The 27,647-nt window shown below is 40.9% G+C and overlaps 4 protein-coding genes and 1 long non-coding RNA gene across 5 annotated transcripts; 2 read left to right on the forward strand and 3 right to left on the reverse strand.

The window, feature by feature from the left end:
* Positions 1 to 178: 178 nt before the first annotated feature.
* si:ch211-5k11.8 (Hemoglobin subunit alpha-like) lies at positions 179 to 1,073 on the reverse strand. The gene is made up of 3 exons (XM_048245000.1): positions 909 to 1,073; positions 506 to 713; positions 179 to 418 (listed from the first exon to the last, which is right to left on the reverse strand). The coding sequence occupies exons 1-3, from the start codon at positions 1,001 to 1,003 to the stop codon at positions 290 to 292; spliced, it is 432 nt and encodes a 143-aa protein (XP_048100957.1). The 5' UTR covers positions 1,004 to 1,073; the 3' UTR covers positions 179 to 289.
* Positions 1,074 to 2,403: 1,330 nt separating this feature from the next.
* LOC125295654 (hemoglobin subunit beta-like) lies at positions 2,404 to 3,224 on the forward strand. Its single transcript, XM_048245002.1, has 3 exons — positions 2,404 to 2,563; positions 2,641 to 2,863; positions 2,973 to 3,224. Exons 1-3 carry the CDS (start codon positions 2,472 to 2,474, stop codon positions 3,102 to 3,104), a joined length of 447 nt encoding a protein of 148 aa, XP_048100959.1. The 5' UTR covers positions 2,404 to 2,471; the 3' UTR covers positions 3,105 to 3,224.
* A 13,006-nt stretch (positions 3,225 to 16,230) lies between these two features.
* Positions 16,231 to 17,117, reverse strand: LOC125295655 (hemoglobin subunit alpha-like). The gene is made up of 3 exons (XM_048245003.1): positions 16,966 to 17,117; positions 16,537 to 16,744; positions 16,231 to 16,441 (listed from the first exon to the last, which is right to left on the reverse strand). Exons 1-3 carry the CDS (start codon positions 17,058 to 17,060, stop codon positions 16,313 to 16,315), a joined length of 432 nt encoding a protein of 143 aa, XP_048100960.1. The 5' UTR covers positions 17,061 to 17,117; the 3' UTR covers positions 16,231 to 16,312.
* A 940-nt stretch (positions 17,118 to 18,057) lies between these two features.
* LOC125295653 (hemoglobin subunit beta-like) lies at positions 18,058 to 18,917 on the forward strand. Its single transcript, XM_048245001.1, has 3 exons — positions 18,058 to 18,215; positions 18,340 to 18,562; positions 18,688 to 18,917. Exons 1-3 carry the CDS (start codon positions 18,124 to 18,126, stop codon positions 18,817 to 18,819), a joined length of 447 nt encoding a protein of 148 aa, XP_048100958.1. The 5' UTR covers positions 18,058 to 18,123; the 3' UTR covers positions 18,820 to 18,917.
* Positions 18,918 to 25,150: 6,233 nt separating this feature from the next.
* On the reverse strand, positions 25,151 to 27,446 carry LOC125296316. The gene is made up of 3 exons (XR_007193737.1): positions 26,388 to 27,446; positions 26,064 to 26,098; positions 25,151 to 25,807 (listed from the first exon to the last, which is right to left on the reverse strand). It is a non-coding gene; the product is annotated as an uncharacterized LOC125296316 (long non-coding RNA).
* Positions 27,447 to 27,647: the final 201 nt, after the last annotated feature.

Below are 27,647 nucleotides of genomic sequence, written 5' to 3' on the forward strand. Positions count from 1 at the left end.
ACTAACTTCATGCGGTGGCCAAGTGGTGCATAGGCTGATGTATCTGTTTTAAGGGTTCATTTTATTATGCCGAACAGAATAGCCTACATCACAACAAGTGCTGACAACCGATCACTTATTGTTCGCATTCACAGTGGCATTATTTGGCGATGGAAAACAATTATGATAGGGAAAAACGAAGTGTGACAATAATTTTATTTTTTTTATATGTTTATTCATTATTTCACTCTGTCCTGAGTAGTCAGAGAAAATTTCACAACGCACGAGTTGGTGCGCACACCACCGCAACTTAGCGGTACTTCTCAGCAAGAGCCAAAGCCAAGTTTTGGAAGAACTTGTCCACAGACACGTGGATATCAGGGGTGAAGTCGGCTGGAAACAACATGCCAATGACAACGAGGAGACAGTGAGCCAAGATCTGCAAAGGTAAAGACAGCGTTTAGGTACAGATGGATGGATGGTTAACAGGCTATTGATGACTGGCGGTTTTAATTACGGTGCTTACCTTGAAGTTAGCAGGATCAATCCGCAGCTTGAAAGCATGCAGTTCGCTGAGAGATGCGAGACCTCCAACCAGGTCGTCCATCTTACCGACGGCATCACCGACAGCTCCCATGATGGTCTTTCCGTGCTTCTTAACTGGGGCAGACCCAGGGCTCACGTCAGCCCAGTGAGAGAAGTAGGTCTTAGTCTGAGGGTAGACAACCAGCATTCTGGAAAGAAGAAGAGGAGTTATTGTAAAACTGCAGAAAATGAGACAGTGAAATGCATTTTGTAGTTCACATGTCTGCATTAAATACACAAGTGTAATAGAACTATACTGTATCAACAGCCATCTCAAATTGCTTTCTTAATGGTGATCTAGTTTATCGCTCCGAATTTAGTTGTGTTTTAAAAATGTTGTTTACCTGCCAAGGGCTTCAGCTCCGATGTCATCAGACTTTGATGAGATCTTACCCCAGATGGCCTTTACGTTGGCCTTGTCCTTTGCAGAGAGACTCATGACTGCGTCTTAAGGTTGGTCAGCTTTCAATTGAGGCTTTTTGAAAAAAAAAAGATCCTTTGCAGGAATTAAAACGATACGTTGTATTTATACATGTGTAAGATGCGGCACACCCAGGAATCAAATCCAAACCACTCCTCTGGTATAGGCTACGTGACCGGACACACCTAGTTTTCTGCGTCATTGTATTTGGTGTGCTGCCACTGTATTGCTGTTTTAATTGAGATAACATTCTGTGTTTAATACAGTGGGTGGTATTTTATGCAGTATCAACTTATTAGGCTATGTCAAACAAAATTAAGCTAATGGAACACCTATGCAAAATAAAGCCTATTATTTTCAACTCTCAACTCTATTGTTTTACTGACATTGCACCCTCTCTTTCATTTAATTTTCAGTCATGTTATTTCAGTAGACCATTAGGGCCTTATTTTAGAGCCTCTTACATTCTATTATAAAATATAATTTAGGCCGATCTGTAGCTTAGCCAACTATAAACCACACTGCATGCCATCAAAAGTAAATAGTCTTTCTTGCAGTTGGACAATATAAAATGAAATTTTAGGTAGAAATAGACTAGTGTGCACTGAAATGTTCAGCTCAGATTTTTGGTATGCAATATACAGTTGGCTATGTTGTAATAAGTCAAGTCAAGTCAATTTATTTGTATAGCACATTTAAAAGCAACATCATTGCACCAAAGTGCTTTACATAAAATAATAATAATAATAATAATAATAATAATAATAATAATAACAAAAACAATAATAACACTAATAATAATAACCCTAATAATAATAAATACAATTAATAATAATTATAGTAAAAAGAAGATAACAAACTTAAAAACTAAAAGATAACAACAGATGGCCCTTACTAAAATACTAAAAAATAAAATAATAATAAGCGTGTAAGGAGTTCAAGACAGAGCATTTTAGTACTGCAGTGCAGATGTGAGTTATTTTGTTGCTGTTGTTGTTGACCATTTAAAAGCAATAGCATGCATGTATCAACTAATATACACCGTTAGATAAGTACATGATTTGGAATGTTTGTTATGTAGCATATAAAGACGTATCATGGTGATTTTTCCTGAACTGTGATTTAGCTGTAGGATGCTTACTTTCTTGTTCATATAGGCCTACAGTATTTGTGACTGTTTTATTTTTTGTTTTAAGCTATAGCCTAGGCCTTTATCTTAATATTCTTATTGCGTTTGGTTGAAGGGGGGAAAAAGCTTATTCATGTTTGATATCTTTCCAAGACAACTCTAAAACTATTTGGCTCACTTCCCATCTAAAGTCACGTCGGTCAGTTTTCCTGGCAACACGAAACCAATCAAATTCAATTTTGCGTTAGAGGCGGAGTCAGAGATCATTATTAAATTCTCACCCCGTACGTTCTATTTCACAAGTGTTTTTCATCTGAGATCTTTACGCACGAACCTCAAGAACCCAAAGACGTCATTATGGTTGACTGGACAGATGCTGAGCGCAGTGCCATCGTCGGCCTGTGGGGAAAGATCAACCCCGATGAGATCGGACCCCAAGCCCTGGTCAGGTAATTTACTCCCGTCCCTGCATGCCCCCCACCATTTTTTTTTTTTTTTTAATGTGTCTCTTTTCCTCCTCACTCAGGCTCCTGATCGTGTCTCCTTGGACTCAGAGGCATTTCAGTACCTTTGGTAACCTGTCAAATTCCGCCGCCATCATGGGTAACGCCAAGGTAGCTGCACACGGAAAGACAGTGATGAATGGACTGGACAGGGCCGTGAAGAATCTGGATGACATCAAGAACACCTACCGTGAACTGAGTGTGATGCACTCCGAGAAACTGCACGTGGATCCTGATAACTTCAAGGTAAGTCTTGGTGGATCTCTTCACATCGTAGTTGGGTGTTTATTTTGGAAACCGCGACATGTAGGCCTAGCCTTACTGATTTTCAATGTAACTTCAATATTTTTAACAGAATCTGGCTGACATCCTCACCGTGTGTGTGGCCATGAAGTTCGGCCCCTCTGTCTTCACCGCCGATGCCCAGGAGGCCTGGCAGAAGTTCCTGTCTGTCGTTGTCTCTGCTCTCGGCAGACAGTACCACTAGATTCTCCCAACCAGTCGAAGAGCCACTCAACCGAGCTTGATTTCACAGCTCAGATGCATTCGTGTATAAAGGATGTCCTGTCGAGTGAAATTAATAAAAACAGTGAAATTAATTTAAAAATGGCTAGGTGTCATGTTTCGTCTGCTTTAGATAGTAGCCTATGTTGATTTTATGTAAAAAATTGGCCCATCATAGCCTATACTTTACATTTGTTCACATTTGATGTTTTAGATGCAAAATAAGCAATATTTTGGATTACCACACGAGCGTTCAGCTTTATAGGCTACTTTAAATGTAGTCGAATAGCTTCATCATCAGTGTTTCTTTTTTGACAGTAAAACCAGGATTTATGGCGTATAGCCCCCACTTGGTGCAGTTTGTCATTGACTTACCCACCAACCCATGAGCTAAAGCTGATATGGAAAAACATGTTAGTTCATTACAAGATCACATTCAGTTTGCTTAACAATGATACCTCCATTTGAAATGGTTCATCCTTTATAAGCTAAACGGGTGAAACGCAAAAGGGTGTTGTGTGAGTGGAGTGAAAGGGGCAGTAACATAGGCCTATCTGTACCCTCAAGGCACCTTTTCTGAATTATTTCCAAAGGAGTCGTTGAAATTTTAAGAGACGTGTGGCACAAACTCAGCCTAACCCTGTCCTATTATTACAATACATTTATTGCCCCAATTCATCATGCAATTTTATGATAGCATAGGTCAATGCTATACGGCTTCTTTGATTTGCCGATTTAATAGGGTAGCCTTCTTTTCTCCTATATATATATAGTGCATACATGCTATTCACACTTTTCCTACATTTCGTTATGTTACAGCCTCATTCCAAAATGAATTCAATTCCCTCAAAATTCTACACACCATAATGACAACATGAAAAAAGTTTTTTTTTTTTTTTATGTTTTCAAATGTATTAGAAATAAAAAACGAAAATATAATATGTACATAAGTATTCCTGCCTTTGCTCAATACTTTGTTGTGGCACCTTTGGCAGCAGCCTCAAGTCTTTTGGAATATGACGCCACAAGCTTGCCACACCTATCTTGACACACCCATTCCTCTTTACAGAACCTCTCGACCTCTATCAGGTTGGATGGGGAGCGTTGGTGCACAGCCATTTTCAGATCCCTCCAGAGATGTTCAATGGGATTCAAGTCTGGGGTCTGGCTGGGCCACTCTAGGACATTCACAGAGTTGTCCTGAAGCCACTTCTTCAATATCTTGGCTGTGTGCTTAGGGTCGATGCCCTGTTGAACCGTCACCCCAGTCTGAGGTCAACAGTACTCTGGAGCAGCATTTCTTCCAGGATATCTCTGTACATTGCTGCATTCATCTTTCCCTCAATCCTGACTAGTCTCCCAGTTCCTGCCACTGAAAAACATCCCCACAGCATGATGCTGCCATCACCATGCTTCACTGTAGGGATGGTATTGGCCAGGTGATGAGCGAAGAGTGAAGATTCTTTCACACAAACATACGGTCATTTGTGGGCGTTTGAGGGCGTTTTTGGGTGGTCACCAGGTACGCCATGCTGTTGGAGGTGCAAACAAACGCTGCATCGCTGTTGAGATCACATAGGAAGGAGCTGGCTCCAGGGTTATAAAAGTATTCTTTCACACAAACATACGTCACAGACCACTTGGAGGTGCAAACAGTATCAGAGTTTTGGTTGAATTGACCATCAGTTAACTTCGAAACAGGCATTTTACTTTGCATAGACAATAGTAATACATCATAGGAGTGATTAACTTCTCTTGACTGGAGTAACTCAACATTTGACACCTATATTTTTTTTAGCGTTCTAAAGATGTCAAATAGCCCGCTATAGTTACCAAATTCATAGTCAAGGAGCCAGAAGTGCACATGCATAGATGGCTATACAAACTGTGCTTTCATTATACAACTAAACATGACAAAATACTTTTATAACCCTTGAGCCAGCTTCTTGTGATCTCAATGCAGTATTTATTTGCACCTCCAACAGCATGGCGTAGCTTACCGCAGAAACGCCCTCAAATGCCCGTGTGTTTGTGTGAAATAATTTGTGTTTAGTTGTACAATTAAAGCACAGTTTTTATAGCTATGTGTGTTCACTTCTGGTTCCTTAGCTATCATTTTGATGGGTCTTTCAAGAGGGGTCTAAAGGCATATCTGTTCAACATGCTCTTAGTTTATTAAGCGTTTCTTATGCGTTATGGTTTGTATATTATAGTATTTATTTATTTTCATTAGGCTATTGATTGAATTGACATTGTTGTTTATTATTGCTGTTCACCTTGGTGTAGTCTTACCAAACGTTTAAATTGTTTACTGTTAAATTTAACTATTGTATTGTTGTTATTTGTGCTCTACAGGAGGGTGATGTGGCCACTGATGTGGAGTGAGATCGTAAGTAAGATGGATGGTAAAACCAACGCATTCATCTGAAAGTGGTTGGGGCTGCCACGGTGCCTCTCTGAAACGGGCCTTTTCGGAAGGAACACCAGCTGCCATTTCAATCCATCAGTCTGGACTACAAGCAGGGACACTACAGATGGCGCCACAATCAGGTCCTGGGAAAGCTAGCTGAGGTGCTAGAGGGGCGTCGACAAGGCGGCAAAGGGGTACCACCAGCAGAGAACCACCACCACATCAGCTTTGTTTCGGAAAATGGGGGGAGAAGAATCAGGCCAAGACAAACACCTAGGCCGTTTTCCCCTGACCAGGAGTGGAACACGAGAGTGGACCTTGACAGGCAGCTCCGCTTCCCGGTCAAGATCACTGCCACATTTCTCCACCCCGACATAGTGGTGTGGATCACCAAGGCAAAATCCGTGCTCCTCATTGAGCTCATAATACCAGCCGGGGGGGGGGTGGAGGCCGCCTACGAATGCAAGAAGGCCAAGTACTCAGAGCTGGCTGCTGAGTGCTGGGAGGCTGGCTGGAAGACCACCATCTATCCAGTGGAGGTTGGATGCCGAGGCTACATGGGGCTGTCAACCATACGTCTTCTGAGGGACGCAGGAGTGACCAGAGGGGACCTAAAGAAGGCAACCAAAGAGCTAGCGGAGGAGGCTGAGAAGGGGAGCTTTTGGCTATGGCTGAGGAGGAAAGAGAAGATCTGGGGGAAAAACAACTAACCCCGACGGACTGCAGAGGGAAACACCTATTAGCTGCAGGGGGTGACAGGGAGACAGCCCTGCTCCGCCACCAGGAGACGTTCCACGACTAACACTTAAAGGTATGGGTTTTTGAACATTCTAACATTCCGTTCCGCAACAATTCAAGGTTCTAAAATTCTATGTTGAATTCAATGAACCCAGTTATTCATTTTCCAACATTCCCTTCACACTGGTGTGACAGTACACCTTTTAAGGTTAAAGGAGCGAAACATTTGTTTTTCAATTAATTTCAATTAATCATAAAATGGCCCTGGTATGTCACTAGACATTAAAGGAATTATCCGGAGTAAAATACACTTTAGATCAATTTACGGATGATTGGGAGTACATACGTTGAGTTGACATGAAAATCATGTCAATCGGATGTGTTTTGAGAAAGTTCGATTTTACCGTTTTTAGTCAAAACTTGTTAGCCTGGAAGTGACCAGGGCATGTCATTTTGCTGCTACAAAATGCTATTTTTATACCTCTTCTACAGTTCCAAACAACATTACACTTACGTGGTAGTGAGTAGAGGGTCCCTAAAGCCAAACCGAAGTATCCCGAGGTCTTTATGTGGTCGGATAGAGAGTCCAGAATTGCCAAGCCAGTACCTTTCCGGAAATGTTGCTGCTGCAGCTGGCATCTTTAGGGGAAAGTGCGGGAGTCGATTGCATCACGTCGTTGCACGACATCACGTCATGTGACATTTCAAAATTCCAACCTGTTAGTAAGCTAGGGTTTGCTGTTGCATACGACTTCATTTCAATTTCGAAAGAAATACTGGACTATGTTTTTTAAAAAAAAAAAAACGGCAACGAAATTGTGAATTTCCAGAGCGTGTAACTCCACACTCGGCAATCGACTCCTTCTCGTTTTTGCGCTGTCAAAAGATGCTATAAAATCCACTAGAAGCTAGCTACTAAACCAAGGAAGACACCAGGGTTAGCTAACGTATCTTCTAATTTCAACCTCTCAAATTGTTTTTTTTTTTTTTTAACAGAAACTCAACGCGGTTAACAGGTGCAACACTACTCGCCATTTCTGCATCTTGAAATGAAACGATAGGCCTAATTTATAACTGGCGGAATAATTTGAGCAGTTCTAGAATATGACCATGGGGCAGACTACTTTACGACCATACAGGCGTCTTTTAGTGTGGATTGCAATCCTTATTGAAGCCGCCAGGGTTATGCGATAAATTATTGAGGAATGCGATCGTCGAGGTGCCCTGCCCCAACATTGCATGACACATTAAACTCAACGAGAATCGCCACCATCATCCAAAAGTTGATGCCAATAGACCAAAAATAGTTGGAAAGCCTACAGAAACTATAGATAATTAATGTGACAATCACATTATTAAAAGTAGATTTGGAGCAATGATTTACTGAGAAACTATTTTTTGTGGAGGATGCTTCAGGTAGTTCGCTGCCCCACCTGCCCATATGGACTGCACACTCCTGATTAGGATGTTAACTATTTCTGTGGATCTATGGAACAGGGGTGCATTTCCCAAAAGCATAGTTGCTAACTAAGTAAGTTACCATCTCAGGCTTGTTTCAAGTCAGCATAACAATGTTCGCTGGCTACTTAATTTAAATGTGGGCAATGTAGTAGCCTAACATTGGCGATTTGAGATAGATTTGAGACCCATAGCCTACAGCGAGGCCATTTGTTCAGCACTTGATTTGATCTTTAGAAGACATTAGGTAGGCGCATACTATGTTCCCAATGTCCTATGTTCCCAGGGCCCTATGTTTCCAAGGTCCTATGTTCCCAGGGCTCTATGTTTCCAGAGCCCTATATTCCCAGGGCCGAGAGGGAGAGATTCCCACCTCCCCCCTCAAGGACTTACAGACTTTGATGGGTATTCCCACTAAGATTGTGAGGGTGTAGGGCTGTCCCACTGTGAAATTGTGAAGTGCATCTTTGGTGTTCTGGGTCAAATAAAATACTTACACTTAAAATACACATACATTTTTGTTCATCTTTATTTATCTGAAAAAGGCAGAAATCCAAAATATGTCTGATAGGAAGGATCTAGTTATTATGGCATTGATATGAAAACCAGCAGTGAAATGAGCACAAAGAACACAAACCCATCATGTGCCTTATAAAGCTAGGGGACATTGGACCCTCTCACTGGGAAACATGGGCCCTGGGATCATAGGGCCTTGGAAGCATAGAGCTGAAAACATAGGGAGGACCCCCATTAGGCTGTTCCTACTACAGCCATGTCGTTGCGTTTATGGAAAACTATCATTATCTATCTCTGTGAATAGGCTTCTATTCCAAATTAACAGGACAAGATAGGCTATGGATTTAAGTTGTGTTGCAGCAGGAAAAGGATTTGATAGCCTGTTTGTTAGTGCGTCAGTCTTTTTCGACAGTCAAAACAAGGTTTAGTTAGGCCTTTGATCATGTTTTATTTGTCATGGACACGAATAAAGGGAACATAAACTAAAATATTACTAACCCAAATGTCTTAATTGCATAGAGGTCTCAATTGGCTCAACGTTATGTTAGGGCTACCATTTCTCGAATTGGAGTCACATCAGTAAATAAGGTAAAACTACCTGCTTGTGATGACGTGCTATTTATTTATCCCCAGTTAACATGCATCTCATTAAGATCCGTACCTCATACAAGAATAGGGCCGTTGCGCTCCTCCAATGAACCGCGCCTGTCTCTGCCACCCGTACGATCACGGTAATCTAAATTTTTCTCATCTGTAGTTCCCCGCTGGTGGACCTGGACCAGGAAACCCCCCAAAAGAGATAAAAACAACACTCTGAGGAGGATTGCAATATTCAATTTATTCTTATATACCGGTCCGGTATTGTAAATGGCATTTCTGTCTGACTGCGTTTAGACTGCGTTAAAATGGTGTGTTAAGCAGCCAGAATTTCGAAATTTTACTGGGAGAAAAATGTCCCTTTTCAATCCCTACTGGATATCGTAAGTCAGTGAACCTTTTCCAGACCCACCAATTTTGCCTATCTTGTTCTTGCCCATCTGAGATAGATAGATAGATAGATCAGGGGTGCAGGAGGCACGGGGGACGTGGGGGATATGTCCCCCGCAGTGCTGAAGAGCCAGCCGTCATCCCCATCACTTTTGATAAGGAAAAAAGCCTTATAGGTACGCTAAATAAATAATAACATATAGGATTTGCGCTAACTATGTAAAACTCCCCATTAACAGCATCACATCACTAACCACAGCCATCTACAGCTACTGTAAGACGGCACAATCTCATTTCACTTGTTGGATATCTGAAGCCAGTTTGTCTACTAACAATCATAAAATAATCCAGGCTACTTGCTTAGCATAAATCATTCATCATCATCTTTATTTGAGCCAGGCTGGTATTCGAGGCAGGCTTTTTTAAATATTTCTAACCTGCATTTAGACATGCGTTTCGTTTGGAGCGGCATACCGGTATCAAAAGCATTTTCGGTTTGGTTTGGGATTTAATTTACTTTTGGACTGTTTGATTATATTGCTAAATGTTGGGACTGATGGGCACTGAAATCTGGGAGATATTTGATGGTTCACTGTTAAGTTTCATGCAGTTGAAAAAGTGTCGGGATTTCCACTACTGTTTATTGCGAGACAAGGCAGCCCTTCATTGAATAGGGGTTGTGCTGTAATGGAAACCGTTTTTATGAGCCAAGTAGCCTAAATTGAGTTATTGTTTAATTATGCATGATTTAGTACTTTTTTTTAATAAAATTTGTAGGCTGGAATGCCTTGAGTCGCAACAATTGTGTTTAAATGTAGTAGGCTTCAGCCTCTGGCAATTAGCTCGAAAGGGACGGCAAGAGAATGAGCTTGAGAACTTGTGTTGGAGACCCATGGTAGAAAAACGACTTTTCTTTGCCAACCGTAGGCTATTAATCCAACCAACATAATACAATACAATACATATAATAAAATGTTAAGAAGAGGTGTTATTTCATTGAGAAACAATGTCTTCTAGTGGACTGATGGCAATTGTTGGTATGGTAGGCAATTGTTACCCCAACTTGTATGGGAACCTGCCTTTATTTGTCCTGCTATAAATAGAATCAATCCCGGGCATAATTTGAGGATTTATGGTAGTGCTCAACTCCTCCTGCTCAGCATGACATCAGCTGTTATGTTTATTGATAACAAACTAAACTAGCCTATTTATCAACTGGTTTTCACTAGCCTAACTATAAAATACAAGTCTATCAACGTTTTTGTTCTAAGACATTTATTTCAAACATAATTTCAAGACACAAAATGGATACTTCAGTTACCTTGGTGCATAAATCCCAGAGAGTAGGCTACCACACCCCAGAGTGATGGCTTAGTGTTCTTATCCGTTCAGTGTGGGGTATAAACAAGCTGAGAATTTAGCGGTGTCACATCTGCCTGTCAGAGACGTGGGGAGCTCTTTGAAGCTTGGGATAATGTACTAGGCTACAGTAACAGTATTTTATTTTACTTCTTATGTATTTTTTTTTCCAATATTATAAATGCTTTGTTTAAATGTTGTTGGAACAAATAGTTGATTATAAAGTCAACTTTCTGTTGCAATTTTCTGTGTGTTCTGGACTGGTAACTTGTTAAGCAAACACTTGTTAAGTTCTAACGTTGCATAAATATTAACTGCAAACAAACAGTGGAGAGTTGATTTGGTTTATACCAGACAATTTAAGTAGGCCTAACTAGGCTATTTGATCATGTAGTCTATGTTTGGATCATAGGCATGATGATTCATTCATGGCTTCATAAAATATCAACATCCCATGTTGCTTTTTTCTACCATTGGCCCAAGTAGTGACCAGTATTCTACCATTGGCCCAAGTAGTGTGAAATAAATCTAAAAAAAAATAAATAAAAGTAGAATTGCACATAGCAAGAAGAAGCTGGTCTGAGGGCAGATCTGACGTTGTGCTCATCTCACAGTTTTCACCATTTTTATCAAAAAATATTTTGAAAACAATCAATGGTATTATCTTAATATTCTGGCAAGTTTAAAATATGATGGTCGAAAGTGGGCCAGAGGTGGCGATCCGATATCTGGAAATCTGATCTCACTATGGGTTTGTGTTCACAATTTGGTCCCCCTCACTTTCAAATTATCTCCTGCGCCCCTGAGATAGATAGATAGATAGATAGATAGAGATAGATAGATAGATAGATAGATAGATAGATAGATAGATACTTTATTGATCCCCAAGGGGAAATTAAAGGTCCAAAGACACCACACACAACAACATGATGATGATAACAGGATGATAAAAAAAATCCACATGACTAAAATGAACAGTAAAAGATCCAAGATCCAGACAAGGATCCATGAATGTACTAAGGATGTGTACGCATGAGGTGCAGTGACAGGGCAGAAACTGACCCTGTGATTCAGTATGCAGTGGTAAGGTGCTCAATGAGGTGTGTGTCATGGTGGTAGTGCAAATAAGTCCAACAGTGCAGGGTTAGTGCAGGGAAAGTCTAGCGACCAGCAATAAATATGGACATTAAAAGAGACCAGCATTAAATATGGACAATATAAGATACAAATGTAAGCATAGTTATACACGGTAACAGTTCTAGTATAATTATATTGACAATATAGAGAAAAATGTAAACATAGTAATATAAGAATTATAGCAGCAGTGCAAGGATAGGTTTGAAGTAATAGGGTATCAGCCATTGGTCAAGTATGATGTTAGACCACAGTCCAGACTGGGGGATGGAGGAGGGAGGGGTTGTACATATGGGCTAATATAGCCAGTAGACAGTGTAAGCAGTAACACAGTGGGCCAGTGGACAGTCAGTACAGTCAGAGGTCATGGAAGTGTAGAGGAAGGTGTAGAGGCAGATAGACTATGCAGAGAAGTCTATCTCTCGTCTTCCTTTAACCTTTAAACACTGTTAGTTGCTACCCCCCTTAATTTACTGTTCGCGGTCAAATCTGACCGGACAGTTTTAACTGCTCTTAAATACCAATACCATGACAAAAAGTATTATTTAATAGAACATTTATTGTAAAGAGAGCCTTATTAGAACATTAACATCTACAAAATGTGTGTGTGTGTGGGTTTGTGGGTGTGGGTGTGTGTCTTTCTGTATGTGCGTGAATGCATATGTATGCGAACACTGGTGGTTCACATGCACGAGTGGCAAGATGACAACATGAACTGTGTGTGTGTGTGTCTGTGTGTGTGTGAGAGAGAGAGTGGGTGTAAATGTGTGTATCTGTGTGTGTGTGTGTGTGTGTGTCTGTGTCTGTTTGTGTGTGTCGGTGTGAGTGTTTATGTGTGTGCATACATGCATGTGTGTGCAAACATTGGTGGTTCACATGCACATGTGGCAACATGACAACATGAACTGACAATATGAACTGTGTGTGTGTGTGTGTGTGTGTGTGTGTGTATTTTTGTGTCTGTGTGTGTGGGGTGTGTAGGGTGTGTTGTGTGTGTGTGTGCTTCTGTGTGTGCATGCATGCATGTGTGTGCGAATACTGGTGGTTCATATACAAGTGGCAACATGACAACATGAACTGACAACATGAACTGTGTGTGTGGTGTGTGTGTGTGTGTGTGTGTGTGTGTGTGTGTGTGTGTGTGTGTGTGGGTGTACATGTGTGTGTGTGTGTGTCTGTTTGTGTGTGTGTAGGTGGGTGTGTTTCTGTATGCATATGTGTGCGAACATTGGTGGGTCACACGCACAAGTGGCAACATGACCACATGAACTGACAACTGAGTGTGTGTGTGTGTGAGTGGGTGAACATGTGTGTGTGTGTGTATGTGTGTCTGTTTGTGTGTATATGTGTGTGTGCGTATATGTGTGTGGTTCTGTGTGTGCATGCATAGATGTGTGGGAACATTGGTAGTAATTTGTAGGAGTATGTGTAAGGAGATGTCTTTCATCTCCTGGATGAAAATTATACTCTTTCCCATTCATTTCCTATGGCGGTCATTTTTGACCATGAACAAAAAAAGTGTTTCTAAGTTGAATAAATCACTCAAAATTCAAAGAAAGTAGTCACAATACATTCTATTTGTTCAAAAGCCTTTTGTGAAGGATATCATAAGATCTTGAGGCAATCTGATGAAAAATGCCATATTTATGGTACAGGGAATGTGTAAATCGGTCATTTTTGACCGGAACAGTGTTAGAAGGTTAAGTGAAGCATTGGAGTAGACTAACTCCTCGTCTAGCTTTGCTGCCTCCATCCTTTCTTTTTTCATTGTTTACAACAACGCTTTATAGCCATGATGGCTTTGAAGTCTTGAGTTAGTGATTCGCTTTGTGTGCTGATAACTAGCAACCTAGACATTAAAAGAAAGCAACAAATAGTCTAACCACTTCTGTAATTGCTGGTGCGTGCGTTGTTATTCTCTCTTCTGCTCAAACCAAAGGTGTGCGTGCGCATTATAGGTCTGCATTAAGTTGATTTTGATAACGTGTTTACTTTACAGAACGGTCATGTAATGGCAGTAATGTATTAGAGGAGGATAGGAGTTGGGAATTTACGGTAGGCCAATTTGGTGTGAATGCACACACACACGGGTAGGCTAAGTGCAGAGCGTACGGTAGTAGCCTACACCTGCAGGCGCGCCTGAGAAGAAGTAGGTCTTCATTTCATGTTCATATGCAATAAAAAATAGTACACGTGTAAGCTTATAGTGTATGCGAGCTTTTCTTGATATATGGCCTAGGGGGCGCCTCATACTAACATTCGCACTGTAGGCTACCTTGATTGTTCCTTTCTTTCAAGTCGCTTTGGATACAAGCGTCAGCTAAACGATTAATTGTAAATAGTTTAGTCAAGCAACACTTAAGCTTACAACAACGTTGTGGATAACTAACATCCACCCCAATATTAGTTGTATAGCCATATCATCTGTCAAAATTTAGTTTGATCATAGTCGCATAAAAAGTCAACAATTAGCCTACCGAGAATTAAGGGAAATGAATGATCATACTATAGACCTGTATGACACGCGCACAGACCTTAAGCAGGCTAGTGCCAGAACACACACTCCTGTCATCCGTTTGGGATGCACTGGAAAGTCCCTGTGTCTCAATGTTACACTGCCCAATGGCATGAACTGTGACTGTCATTGGCGGAGCGAGGGGGTGGCTTCGGGGGCTCAAGCCCCGAATCTTTTTTCAAAAGCCCTGAATCTTTTTTTGTATGTGTTTTCAATTTCCAACGATTCTAATTTCTAATTTAACTTCCCCTCGGTTTCTCTATAAATGTTACAAAATGTAGGCTACTATTACGGAGCAAATATCCCTTATTTTCAAAGCCCAATATTGACAGATAATCTGATTTCCCACGCGATGAGTTTAGGCAATGGCAGAGCCGAGATGTAGCGGTAGCGGTTTACGTCATAGCCTAAACCTGGCAGGAAAGTTCAGAGCGGCGCAGTCAGTTTAAGCCGGTAAGAAAAACTATTGTCAAGACATTGGGCAATTAGGCTTTTTGTACCCCGGAATACAAAAGTAAGCTTCAGAAAGACAGAAAGTTTGTTGAACTGTATTCATAGAGTCTCAATGACCGAATCAGTAGATTTACCTGTTGTCAGTTGAGTTCGTTCAATTAATTTATTGTAGGCTAGTAGCTAGGCAAATCTGAAAAGGAGATGTAACGTGGCTACCGGCGGGATTTTGAACTTTTTAGGGCAAAAAATACCATGGGATTGATGTGTTCTCCATTTGAGGAACGTAATCAATTGTGGACATGAACAGACAGCTCAAACACAGAGCGCATAGGCCAATAGGTTAGGCTACTTTCACTTTCTAGAGTGTGCATTCATTACATAAAAGATGCTTCATACCAAAACAACGATCAAACATTATCAAATGTATCATGACGTGTTGTCACAAAGACTTACTCCAATTAGAAAATCGAAACCAACATCATGTACTGTAAGTGTGTTCTCTCATTGAGGCCTGTAGGCCTATAAGGAAAATGCGATTTCAGTTAAATAGTATAATTAAAATTAGCTTCATGTGTTCCACTGAACATTATAATAAGTGGGTTCACAATGTGTGGGGCTGTGCTAAACCTGACCATAAGGCTACTTTGGCCAGAGTTCAAAATAAAAATGTATTGAGACAAGGTAGCATCCCATCAGGGTTATCTCAACATAGTGGCCTATACTAGCCTGTAATATACAAACCATAACTCATAAAAAAAAATAAAAAAACGCTTAATTAACTAAGTGCATGCTGATCAGGCTATGCCTATAGACCCCTCTTGAAAGACCCAAAGTGCCAGTCAGATATACCTTGAGTCTCACATTTTTAAAGTCTCAATGTGTAATTAGTTTACATAGAATTCACTAGAAGTCATTATTTAAGGGGTAATTTTTCAAAATGTTCTACCGGGGGTGGGGGGGATGCCTCCGGACCCCCCTAGTCTTCCTGTGTGTGACACTGGGCTAAGCCCCCAATGTTTCAAATGTCTGGCTCCGCCCCTGGTGACTGTAAGTCCATTATACTCAAAATCGCAATAAGCATATTTCTCAAGTTTGTGAATTTGTTTGTGCAGACCCGGCGTGACATTTAACGCAAGATTGCAGAGCTCAACAAAATTCAGCAGCCTCACGGTTTGCCTATATTTAATTTTCAACTTATCGAATTTTTATCTGCAGCCACAGCCTCACTGTGTATCAAACATGTACACACACTAAAAATGCTGTTTTTTGTTTTTACAAGCGAGTCAATTAGCCTCACACAAGACTGAGCATATGCATGATAGTCTATCTGTTAATCCAACACCCCGTATTCAGTGCACAAGACCTCAGGCATAGTTAACTCATGATCAACTGTTTTACCCGAGGTTCATTAGACTGAAGGCTAGAGATAAGTTTAAACAGCATTCATATCTTTAATCAATTCCACTCTTTGAGGTATATTTTTCAGCTAGCCTTTGTTTTCACATTAGCATTGATAACAAATGAATAAAAACATTGTAGTACTTTTGTTGATTTAATATTTATTTCACTCTCGTGTGGTCAGAGAAAGAATCGTACACATTTGTGCGGACATCACCGCAATTTAACGGTACTTCTCAGCCAGAGCAAGAGCCAAGTTCTGGAAGAATTTGTCCACAGACACCTGAGCATCAGGGGTGAATTCTGCGGGGAACAGCATGCCAATGACAACGATGAGGCAGTGAGCCAAGATCTGTGAAACAAGACAATGAGCACAGTTAACTCCAAATAGGCTAGCCTAAGTAAAAAGTAATGCATTGCTGTCAATTCTGTATCGCTGTAGCTCACCTTGAAATTGGCAGGGTCAATCCGCAGCTTGAAAGCATGCAGTTCGCTGAGAGATGCGAGACCTCCAACCAGGTCGTCCATCATACCGACGGCTTCACCGACAGCTCCCATTATGGTCTTTCCGTGCTTCTTCACCGGTGCAGACCCAGGGCTCACGTCAGCCCAGTGGGAAAAGTAGGTCTTAGTCTGTGGGTAGACAACCAGCATCCTGTATAGAAGAAGGAAAAGTGCAATGCGTCAAACGTTATTTATATTGGGTGGAGTACATGATTTACCATAGGCTGTAGGCTAGAAAAAGTGTATTCCCAAACAGCCTATTTGTACAGATGTCACTCATATGTTCAGATCATAGCACAAAGTCTTTTCCCCCTATAGTCAGATACATTTCTGTGACAAAGTGTCAACCTGATCCGACATGTTCTGACATACCTGCCAAGGGCTTCGGCTCCGATTTCATCAGCCCTGCTGCCGATCTTTCCCCAAATAGCCTTCACTGCGGCCTTGTCCTTTGCTGTGAGACTCATGTTTGCGCTTTAGGATCTTTCCTTGAGGTATAGAATGACTCAGAAAAAAGATGCTACACGAGAGCAAATTTGTAGCCGTATTTATATGAACGTATACGAGGGCACGCCCAAGAATAAAATATAAACCACACCTTTTGATTAACCATGCTGATATCCCACACCCTTTTCGAAAGTATTTGGAACTGTGCCTAAGTTATTTTTGTTGACCTCACGATAAAGAAATGTGTGCTTACCAAATATAACATGTAGGCTATATATTCACTTTTTTTAAACTGTCCAGATGGTATTAATAGGCTACAATTATCCAAACACCTGCAACCATATGGTCAGAAATAAGGCAAATAATGTCTACGTCATATTGACTATAAAAATGAGTTCCTCATTTATAGTGTAGCCTTACCGGCTCGTTCATCTCGATAATCTGTTGGCAGTAAAAGAAAAACATCAACCAAAAACAAGACCTTCCCTGCAGTTTTTATTTCATGCTTATATGCTTCTTTCAAGCAGGGTCAAAAGGTGAACTTAGTTAATTAAGCGTTTCTTATGAGTTATGGTTTGTATATTATAATATTTGTTTTGTCCTTATGCTATTGATTGAATTTACATTATTGTTCATTATTGCTATTCTCCCTGAAGTCTTGACAACATTTTAAATTGTTCACTGTTAAATGTAACCATTGTTTGTATTTGTATATCGCTTTGGACAAAAGCCAAAGGCAAGCGACTATAACCATAACCATATCGGTAAGGTTTGTATACAGTTGCTAAAAACTATATAACTATATTTTTGTCAGTGTAAATGTATTTTCAGAAACGCAAATTCACGATTGGAACTTTGCCAATATAACTCCAGTAATCATCTATCTGGGACCTAAGCCAATATTGATAAGAGTCGTATAACCTATGACGTGTTCGATGGAGTAGAAATCCAATGAAATGATTTTTCTCTCATTAGGGCGTGGTCTATGATGCCAATAAATTAAGACCCCCGCGTTCTAAATCTCACGGGATTCCTATTGAAGAGCTTTATACACGCACCTCAAGAAAACCCAAAGACGTCATTATGGTTGACTGGACTGATGCTGAGCGCAGTGCCATCGCCGCCCTGTGGGGAAAGATCAACCCCGATGAGATCGGACCCCAAGCCCTGGCCAGGTAATTTACTCCCGTCCCTGCATGCACACCCCCAACACACACACACACACACACACACACTACCGCCACCACCACCAAAGAAATTGTGCAATTTTCAATGTGTCTCTTTTTCCTCCTCCCTCAGGCTCCTGATCGTGTCTCCCTGGACTCAGAGACATTTCAGTACCTTTGGCAACCTGTCAAATTCCGCCGCCATCATGGGTAACGCCAAGGTGGCCGCACACGGAAGGACCGTGATGAATGGACTGGACAGGGCCGTGAAGAATCTGGATGACATCAAGAACACTTACAGTGACCTGAGTGTGATGCACTCTGAGAAACTGCATGTGGATCCCGATAACTTCAGGGTAAGTCTTGTGGAGCTCTTCACATCGTAGTTCTGGGTTTTCATCCTCTTTATGATGATAATAATAATAATAATAATAATAATAATAATAATAATTAATAATTATTATTGTTATATTTTGAACAGAACCTGGCTGACATCATCACCGTGTGTGTGGCCATGAAGTTCGGCCCCTCTGTCTTCACCGCCGATGCCCAGGAGGCCTGGCAGAAGTTCCTGTCTGTCGTTGTCTCTGCTCTCGGCAGACAGTACCATTAGATTCTGCATCGAGCCGCTTGAGAGAAACAGCATGACCTCGTAGCGCAATGCTAAGAGAATGTTCTCACAAGATAAATAAATAAAGTCAGTCACAATCAGATGCTGTGTCTTATTGAATGAATACTGTGCGTTAGATCAACATAACTCTAGCGAGTTTTATCCACGGTATGGTAATCAGTAGGCCTATATGGACCTAATAGTTGTCCACCCACTAAAACAGGCACATAGGCCTACCTAAAGCCTTCGAATATTTCTAAACACCTTATCAATAGTTCTTGGGTGATTCCTGTTTTGGATGCGATTTTTGGCTTTCTGAAAATTCAAAAGTTGTATTTGATGTTTTTAAACTTTTGTCAGACCAGTGGCATACTTAGATATGAGGACTGCATGTTGCCCAAGCTCAGGGGTTAAACATATTATATACTATATTATAAGCATACATAGCTTAAAAACATCCACCCTGTTGGGTTCCACCCTGTTATAGGCTATGTTCATTTAAGATTAAATTTAAAAGTCGGACCAGGGGAAAAAAAATAATTAATGGGTGTAGTCAGTCTGAATGGAATGATAAGCCTCCCCTCTCATAAAATGTCGTTGATATCAAACTGGAATTACCAGTGTAGGCTACAGACATCTTACCTCCCTATAGGCTACGGGTGACTAGATATGGCGTCTTCTTTTCAAGCATTTCCAGTAGAAGTATTGAAATAAAAATAGGTAAATAAAGTTTTAGAACATTTAAAAAAAACTTTTACGGACAAGGCCGTTGTTGATCTAGGTGGGCGGGGCCAGGCTATTGGTAATAGCCTATGAGATGTATTCAACCTGTCCTTAACAGGATTCTCACGCTGTATTCTGAATGCAATGTAAAATGTCATTATTATTCCAAGCTCCGGGCATGTTGTCAACTGCAATCACAATTTGTGTACTAGTTTCAAAATTCCAATAATTATTGTCTTGATGGGCCTAAGTAGGCTATACACAACCGCGTAGAATGACGCTTTTTTACAAAGTAGGCTACTCAGCTTTCGAGGCACGTGTCTCGTTAAGATTTTGCTGAACGAGAAAGGTATATTTGACAGGTGATGTTGGTGAAGCATGTCTCAGAGACAAGCCCCACGTAGGCCTATATATTATTAAAGTGTTTTTATTGGGAGATATTGGTTTACTTACTTTGTGCAGAACTATGAGCACGGAAAGTGGAGATTTTGTTCGTATGTTTGGTTTACAAATTTTAAATTCGATATGTGTATTGGCCAATTAGATCTTTGCCGATTAGCCTACGGTTGACGCACCCACACAGGAAGGTTATCAGTGTTGCACACGCAGATTACACTGCACGAATACACTGTAAATAAAATCCTCAGAACTTTATGCTGTCCATTTAGTTCAATTCAAGTAGGCTGCTGCTGCATTGCCTTGGCCGATGCACGAAGTTCTTCTGTCTACAGAAAGCGAATGCTGTGCCTTGTAATCAGGGCTCCGAACCGGTTCAAGGAACGAAAACGAAAACCGAAAACGAACAGAATTTTACGAGGAGCGGAAACGGAAACGAAAACAAAATGGTCTTCAACTGTTCCGGAACAGAAACGTTATTCTGAAATCCACAGAACATCGTTCTCTATATATTTTATAACATTTCACAAAAGCATATCCTAAGTGTTCTACTCGTTTGATTGTAGGCGAACAGCCTAATAATTTGATTTATGCAGTTTGAAAAAAAAAAAACCGAATAAATGGACCTTTGGTCCAAATGTGTATATTTTGTCTTGCTGTTGTAATGTAACCTATGCGTCTGCCACTTCGGATCTTAGGCCAGCTCGTAGCGTAGGCTACTGAAACTGATTTTGAAATTGTTTGTAGCCTATGCGTAATAGCCTATTTTGCCTGTCCACGCCTTGTCGTTTTAAAGTCGGGATTTGAAATGTTTGCGCAATTATAGCCTATTCTATGTAGAAGAGTTAAACGGGAAATTTGAGATAGGCCTTGTCAGCAACAGACAGGTTCGTTTATAAACAGGGTTGGAATTATAGCGCAAGCCTTTGAAGATCTCCATATAGATAAAACTTAGGCTACAACCAGGTAAGGAGTTTAGCACGTATCCAGAAATATTTTTGATACGAAATTATTTATAGGCATAGGTTAGGCCTACAGTAAGTCTGTAGGCTAGGCTATGGGATGGATAGCCCATCTGAATGTTTTTGGATGCCGCCTGTGATTTATTATTTTTGGGCATAGCTACGGTATAGGCTAAATCAAGGGGAAATAATGAGTACGTCTATTCTAAGGTAAAGTCCACAAAAATAGACTTGATAGGCCCGCCAAACACTGCCGGAAGAACGAACGATATTTTGCGTTCCGAACCGGTTCAGGACCGATATGTTGGTGGCGGAACGCATGCAAGAACGAAAACGTTAAACATAGGCCTACCTGGGCCCAGTTCCCCGAAAGCATCTTAAGCCTAAGAGCGTCGTAAAGTCCCTCTTACGAACGTCTTAAGATTTGCCGACTGTTTCCCAAAACCATCGTAGCTTAAGAGCGTCGTGAAAAGAGCGTGATGAAAAGCGGACAAAAATGCAATCAAGTTATGAAACGAGACGTTGCCAGAATAGTTTGACATTATCTTTGCTAAGTGAATATTTTATTAGGCCTATGAGGTAAAAAGCATAGAAAGCAACATGTGGTTTAGTCTGTAGCCTACTGCATCAAAATCTAAGCCTACACATTTCCTCTCTTTCTTACTTGACTTCTTTCTTATCTTCAAACGTGTTCTTAAGTGACACCGCGAAAAAATATTGCATGGTGCAACAATCTAATCTTAAAATAATTACAATTATTTATGTCTCTGTGTGGTATATAACCTACTTGGGATGCTTACATGCAGATGTCAAAGTGTTTCTATTTTCGTATTGATGTGAATTAATGTGTAGATCCGAAGTTTAAACGGTAGGCCTATAGCTGTGACGTGCAGTCACCTGACATCACCGTCAAATCAGAGGATATTTCAGAACTATTAACGTGGACAGCTCCCCTTAAGAGCACCTTAAGAGGAGTGCACGCGCGTTCACGCTACGAGCATGGGCCCAGTTTCCCGATAACGACGGAGACACGCTCTTACGAGGGTTTTCTACGATTCATCTTACGATCGTTCGTTTGGTTTTTCCGACTGTTTCCCGAACATGCTCGTAGCGTGAACGCGCGTGCACTCCTCTTAAGATGCTCTTAAGTGGAGCTGTCCACGTTAATAGTTCTGAAATATCCTCTGATTTGACAGTGATGTCAGGTGACTACACGTCACAGCTATAGGCCTAAACTTCGGATCTACACATTAATTCACATCAATACGAAAATAGAAACACTTTGACATCTGCATGTAAGCATCCCAAGTAGGTTATGTACCACACAGAGACATAAATAATTGTAATTATTTTAAGATTAGATTGTTGCTCCATACAATATTTTTTCGCGGTGTCACTTAAGAACACGTTTGAATACAAGAAAGAAGTCGAGTAAGAAAGAGGAAATGTGTAGGCTTAGATTTTCATGCAGTAGGCTGCAGACTACACCACATGTATCTTTCTCTGCTTTTTACCTCATAGGCCTACGAAAATATTGTAACGATTTCACTCTTAGACAAGATTCACTTTTGGACAGGACGGCCACTTATTGAAACAGGCAGACTTAAACATTATCAGCCAAATTAGGATAGGGCAACACAGGAGTAGTATCAGCCGCACATGCAACACACAATACGGGTTTACCACACACATCAACACGGGGATAAGCACATGAGGTACAACCAAAGAGACTAACAAGCTAACAAATACACAACATGCTAAACGTAACTACAACTATTATAACCGACATTACACATTCTAGCATTCACTCGCACTGCATTCTGGGAGACACTCATTCAACGTTAGACATGAACATCCACCGACGCTACAATATTCACTTAGCAAAGATAATGGCAAACTATTCTGGCAACGTCTCGTTTCATAACTTGATTGCATTTTTGTCCGCTTTTCATCACATTATTATGACCATTAAATGTAGGCTATTTTGCACGCTAAACTCTGATTCATCACAGGTAAACACAATAAAGAATGGGAACGTAAGATTGATAATGTATTCTAAATTGTAATTCCTCTGTATGTCCTGTTGGTGACCTCAGTGAGAAGTACTGTTAAGACGCTCTTAGCCGGTAACGAGTACTCTGGAGCACTCGTAGATCTACGAGTGTTTTCACGACGCTCTTAAGATGGTTTCGGGAAACAGTCGGCAAATCTTAAGACGTTCGTAAGAGGGACTTTACGACGCTCTTAGGCTTAAGATGCTTTCGGGGAACTGGGCCCTGGTACAATGAAACACAACAGAGGTACCCTACTGATTCTGTTGTATAGTTGATGGATTTAACCGCGATTCGGATTAGGCTACACCTGCTTTTAAAAGACGGAACATTTTCACCGCAAAACGAGCGCTGTAGACACTGCGCCTTTTTATGTGCGCGTCCACATTAAATCCATTCCACTCACGTTATCAGGAGAATACCGTAGCCTAATAAGTTTCATTTTGAACACTTACTCTCACTCATTGGATCCAAATAACAGAAAAACCAAACTCCAAGTCATGGTAGGGTAGCCTAGCTATACGCACATAGCCTATTAAACATGACCAAGGACAAAGTGAACGGGACAACACACAATGCCACGGTAACGTTACGCTATGAATAAAGAATGCTCAGCTCAGCCAGGTTCGTTTGTGCAGTCAGGATGTAGAACTATGTGAACGAAAATATGCCCTTCACAAGTAGCAATAGGCCTCCTTAAAATGCACACCCAGCTATTTTTTTTTAGACATTTTAAGAAAATTACCTTTAAATGCTGACTTCTGGCGAGTTTGTGGAAATAAATGGACAAATTGAGACTTACAATATGACATAATCATCATTGTGAAAAAGATATGGCGTCAATTAAATTACCCCATTCAGATAACAAGGGCAAATACCATAATCCATGGTATATGATTGAGGGGTCCTATTGAGACACATATAGCATAACCCATGCTATTTGACCGGCTCAATTCAGATATCAGGGATGGAGAACAGCGTCTTCATGGTCTTGAGCTTCAGGGCCCCTTAATAGCTAATTTGGGACCCTGGGCCTGGGGCCGGGCTGGGGTGCGTTTCCCGTACAACTACGGAGGTTAGCTTTTTACTAACGTGGTACGATGCATCGTTCAACTAACCAACATGTAAGTTACGACTGTTTCCCAAAACCGTCGTACTTACATAGTACTTTGTTAGTTTGAACCATGTTGGTTTCAACCAACATGGTTCAGACTACAATGGTTGCAGATGTGTTCGGAGAATGTCGGGCTATGTCGGTTAGAGCCGAACGCATTAAGTCACGTAAAAGTAATGACATTTTACATTGCATGAAGTTTCCTGGGCCCAGCAGTTATAATATCATTAATAATAATAATCATAATAATAATAATGATAATACTTATTACAACAATAGGCAGTAATTTCAATAGGCCCTAGGCTATGTATGCTTTTTAAAAAATATAATAATAATAGGCATAATAATAATTTGAATAATAACGTCACAGTCTATTGAACGTAGCCTACTAATTAGCCTAATCAGTGAAGCATAAATCGCCAACCGCCGAGCAAATGTGAACAAATAAGTTACACATTTAATGAAACACACCGAATAGCCTACATATAAATACTGGCCAATATTTTAATTTGTTGTAGCGTGACAAGGTGGCGTGGAAGGATAGACCTCTGCATTTTGGATCTTGTAGTCGTAGGTTCGGGCTTGGATAATGATCAATTAACAATGGTGTTGGAATCTTGGATAGGCTCAATCACTTTAGATCGTTTAGAACCTGTAGTCCTAGTTTTAACTACTGATTGGAGACCATATGCTTACTAGCCTAGGCTTAGGATACATGTATATTATGTTCTATTTAAATTGGCATGGTTAGATTAGATTCAACATAGTATACAGTACTATACAGTAGTATACAGTTGGTTTGCAGAAGGTGGTTTAGAGTAATATAAATGAAATATAAATATGTGCAGTATCTTAGCACTTACCTTACAGTAAGAGCACAATAAATATGGATATGTAATATGAACAATGTTGAACAACATGTTGTTGTGTAAGTGCTTTGGGTTTCACTCTGTTCTAAAAGCGCTATATAAATGAATACTTTACTTTATCATTGCCCTTCATTTCACTGGAATATTTTCATGCCTTTATGCAGCATTTGCCCAATGTTGCCCTTGTTATGTGTTTTCACTGTGACACTGAAAACTGAATACTGTTACCACACACAAGTATTTCATGATATTTTAAATGCACAGATACAGTTTTTTTTACCATTACTTTTCATCTATTGTAGTTATGAAGTTGTGTGTTGAATCACAACCACAAAATGACAGTTCACATAGCACAAATGTTTCAATGCTCAAATGGTTGAAGGATCTGCGCCAGCTGTACCAACATATACACACACACACACACACAGTGTTACTGTAGGTGCTGCTCATGTTGTTGCCTTCTGCTGCTGAGATAGTAGCAAAGTCTATACTGTTGTTTTCAAATGCATGTCTATATTCCCTGTGAGTGCACTGACATTTCAAGACCTACTTTATTCCATCAACCCCCTATGATAATACAAGCATGTCAACTGCTCCATCTAGGAGCCCAACAGCGAGGCAGAGGCGCGGTACAACAACGCCCATAGCCGGACCCGCGTTGTTGTGGAGAGGGCCTTGGGCATGTGGAAAGGTGTGTGAGCAAATCCGCTGGTGGCCTGAAGCTCCATCCTGCAAAGGCGTGCAGTGTAGTTTTGGTGGTGGCGCTTCTGCAACATGGCCCTTCAGGATCACATCCCACTGCCGGCTGATGAGGAGCTGTTAGTGGAGGAGGTGGAAGAGGTCATTCCAGTGGCTGTTGCACACCTTCCTGCTGGCCTGGAAGCACACTGGGAATTAGTTGCACATATGTTTGGCCTAAACACCCAAACCCCACAATTCCCTGCCACATTACCTGTTTTTTCCCCCTTTGTTTATGTTTTTTACATTTCTTTTAGTTTGGTGGGGGTGAGGGGGTAAATGTACCATCACTTTCTCCCCATGATCCCTCCCACACACACACACACGTTCCCTATGAGCCATGACATCAAAATACATACACAGATTGAAAGGTCACAAAGCAAAGGCAACTTACCATTTTTCCGCCTCCCATGACAGGCCTACCCATACCTGGGCCATGAAGGACAAGTTAAATCAGTGAAAATCATGTCACATTTTGACACTGACCACAGCACTCTGCATGCTCACTTAAGTCCCAGAGGTCTTAAAGTTCTCCAAGCGAGAGGCTACTCAACTTCACAGCAGCATTCTCCAATGTCATTGTACCAACATAATTCAGCTATGTGTTCAAATATCAAGATCATATAATAACTGAGAGTAGCCTAACTTATACACCCACTAAACATAGCTTGTGATCAGACAAGATACAACACAAACCCCACTCCACAGGCATACTCACCTCACACCCATGACTCAGTCTTGAACCCCTGACCTCTCTCATGTAAAGCACACACGCTACAGTCTCTGCCACAGCACAGTCACTTCACCACATCATAATGGGCTGTAGAGTCCATATACCGTTAGCTATGTGTATGATTAGCAGATGCTTCATCCAAACACACTTAACATACGACTACAATGTAACGTTATCCTTTTATAACAATTACAATGCTAGCCTCACATAACAATACCGTTGGCATTCAAAAGCTTTATCACCAGATAACTTAACTTAACGGGTGTTCGAAAGAATCTGTGCTGACACATTAGCATTAGGCTACATGTAAATTCACGAATAATAACAACACAGATGATTGCGGTCACCATAGCACTTCACCACAGGCCGCTCTGTTGGAGGCTAACTCCATAACACTTCACTTTCCACTGTACCACAGTAATGTGCAATTGTAGATTCCGGCAATGCTATGGTATGGTATCCCACAGCAATGTTATGGGATCGTTTAATGGCTACCTCTCATCCATCTGTCCTCTGCGTGTTCCGTCATCAGGGTTACGTCGTCTACTATGGTTCTTACTACATACTACAGGTCGAGAGGTGTAGCTGTAACTACACAACTTTACGATAGTGGTTGCGAACGTTAGTTGCTACTATGGTTTTGGGAAACACTGACGCAGTGTCACGATGCATCGTACTATGTAAGTTCCACCACCATAGTTCACACTATCGTTTTGGGGAACAGTTGTGTCGTACTTACATAGTTGCAACCATGTTAGTTGCTACCGTAGTTAGCAACGATGCTTTTGGGAAACGCACCCCTGTTCAGTAATCCATTCCAGGAATTAAAAAGTCATTGTCCAAATCCTAATCGAAATAAATTGCAATTCGTTTAGGGCTACATTTTGTCCTGATGCGCTTTTTAAAGTTTCACAAATCTTGACTATACTCTCCACTGAACTGCAACATAGGTTTTTAGCATGTAGGCTAACCCAGCCTCCAGCGGAGCTGTCCGCGGTGCTGAATGAACGGAAACATGCCCGAGGGCTCTTGCCTCCACTGGGATGACGCTTATGGAAAGCGATGGTATAGCAGCAACTAGCTTTTTGTAAAATGCAATATTATAGGTGTGCTATTTTATAACCTACTGTTGTGTAGGTTGAAAAATATAGGTAGGCTATATGTAGGCCTATAGGACCGGAGTCACCTATAGATACAGGCCTACGAGGAGTTAAGATGCAAAAACAGTCCATCTTCACAAATGTT

This window comes from Alosa alosa, chromosome 6, assembly GCF_017589495.1.
Source record: "Alosa alosa isolate M-15738 ecotype Scorff River chromosome 6, AALO_Geno_1.1, whole genome shotgun sequence".
Taxonomy (NCBI): domain Eukaryota; kingdom Metazoa; phylum Chordata; class Actinopteri; order Clupeiformes; family Clupeidae; genus Alosa; species Alosa alosa.

Excerpts from the sequence above, each read along its gene's own strand:
- si:ch211-5k11.8 (XM_048245000.1), bottom strand. The coding sequence starts at position 1,003 with ATGAGTCTCTCTGCAAAGGACAAGGCCAACGTAAAGGCCATCTGGGGT. Across the intron at positions 714-908 it reads GGAGCTGAAGCCCTTGGCAG|AATGCTGGTTGTCTACCCTC; the intron begins GTAAACAACATT and ends TCTTCTTTCCAG. Across the intron at positions 419-505 it reads TTGATCCTGCTAACTTCAAG|ATCTTGGCTCACTGTCTCCT; the intron begins GTAAGCACCGTA and ends TTACCTTTGCAG.
- LOC125295654 (XM_048245002.1), top strand. The coding sequence starts at position 2,472 with ATGGTTGACTGGACAGATGCTGAGCGCAGTGCCATCGTCGGCCTGTGG. Across the intron at positions 2,564-2,640 it reads GGACCCCAAGCCCTGGTCAG|GCTCCTGATCGTGTCTCCTT; the intron begins GTAATTTACTCC and ends CTCCTCACTCAG. Across the intron at positions 2,864-2,972 it reads TGGATCCTGATAACTTCAAG|AATCTGGCTGACATCCTCAC; the intron begins GTAAGTCTTGGT and ends TATTTTTAACAG.
- LOC125295655 (XM_048245003.1), bottom strand. The coding sequence starts at position 17,060 with ATGAGTCTCACAGCAAAGGACAAGGCCGCAGTGAAGGCTATTTGGGGA. Across the intron at positions 16,745-16,965 it reads GGAGCCGAAGCCCTTGGCAG|GATGCTGGTTGTCTACCCAC; the intron begins GTATGTCAGAAC and ends TCTTCTATACAG. Across the intron at positions 16,442-16,536 it reads TTGACCCTGCCAATTTCAAG|ATCTTGGCTCACTGCCTCAT; the intron begins GTGAGCTACAGC and ends CTTGTTTCACAG.
- LOC125295653 (XM_048245001.1), top strand. The coding sequence starts at position 18,124 with ATGGTTGACTGGACTGATGCTGAGCGCAGTGCCATCGCCGCCCTGTGG. Across the intron at positions 18,216-18,339 it reads GGACCCCAAGCCCTGGCCAG|GCTCCTGATCGTGTCTCCCT; the intron begins GTAATTTACTCC and ends CTCCTCCCTCAG. Across the intron at positions 18,563-18,687 it reads TGGATCCCGATAACTTCAGG|AACCTGGCTGACATCATCAC; the intron begins GTAAGTCTTGTG and ends TATTTTGAACAG.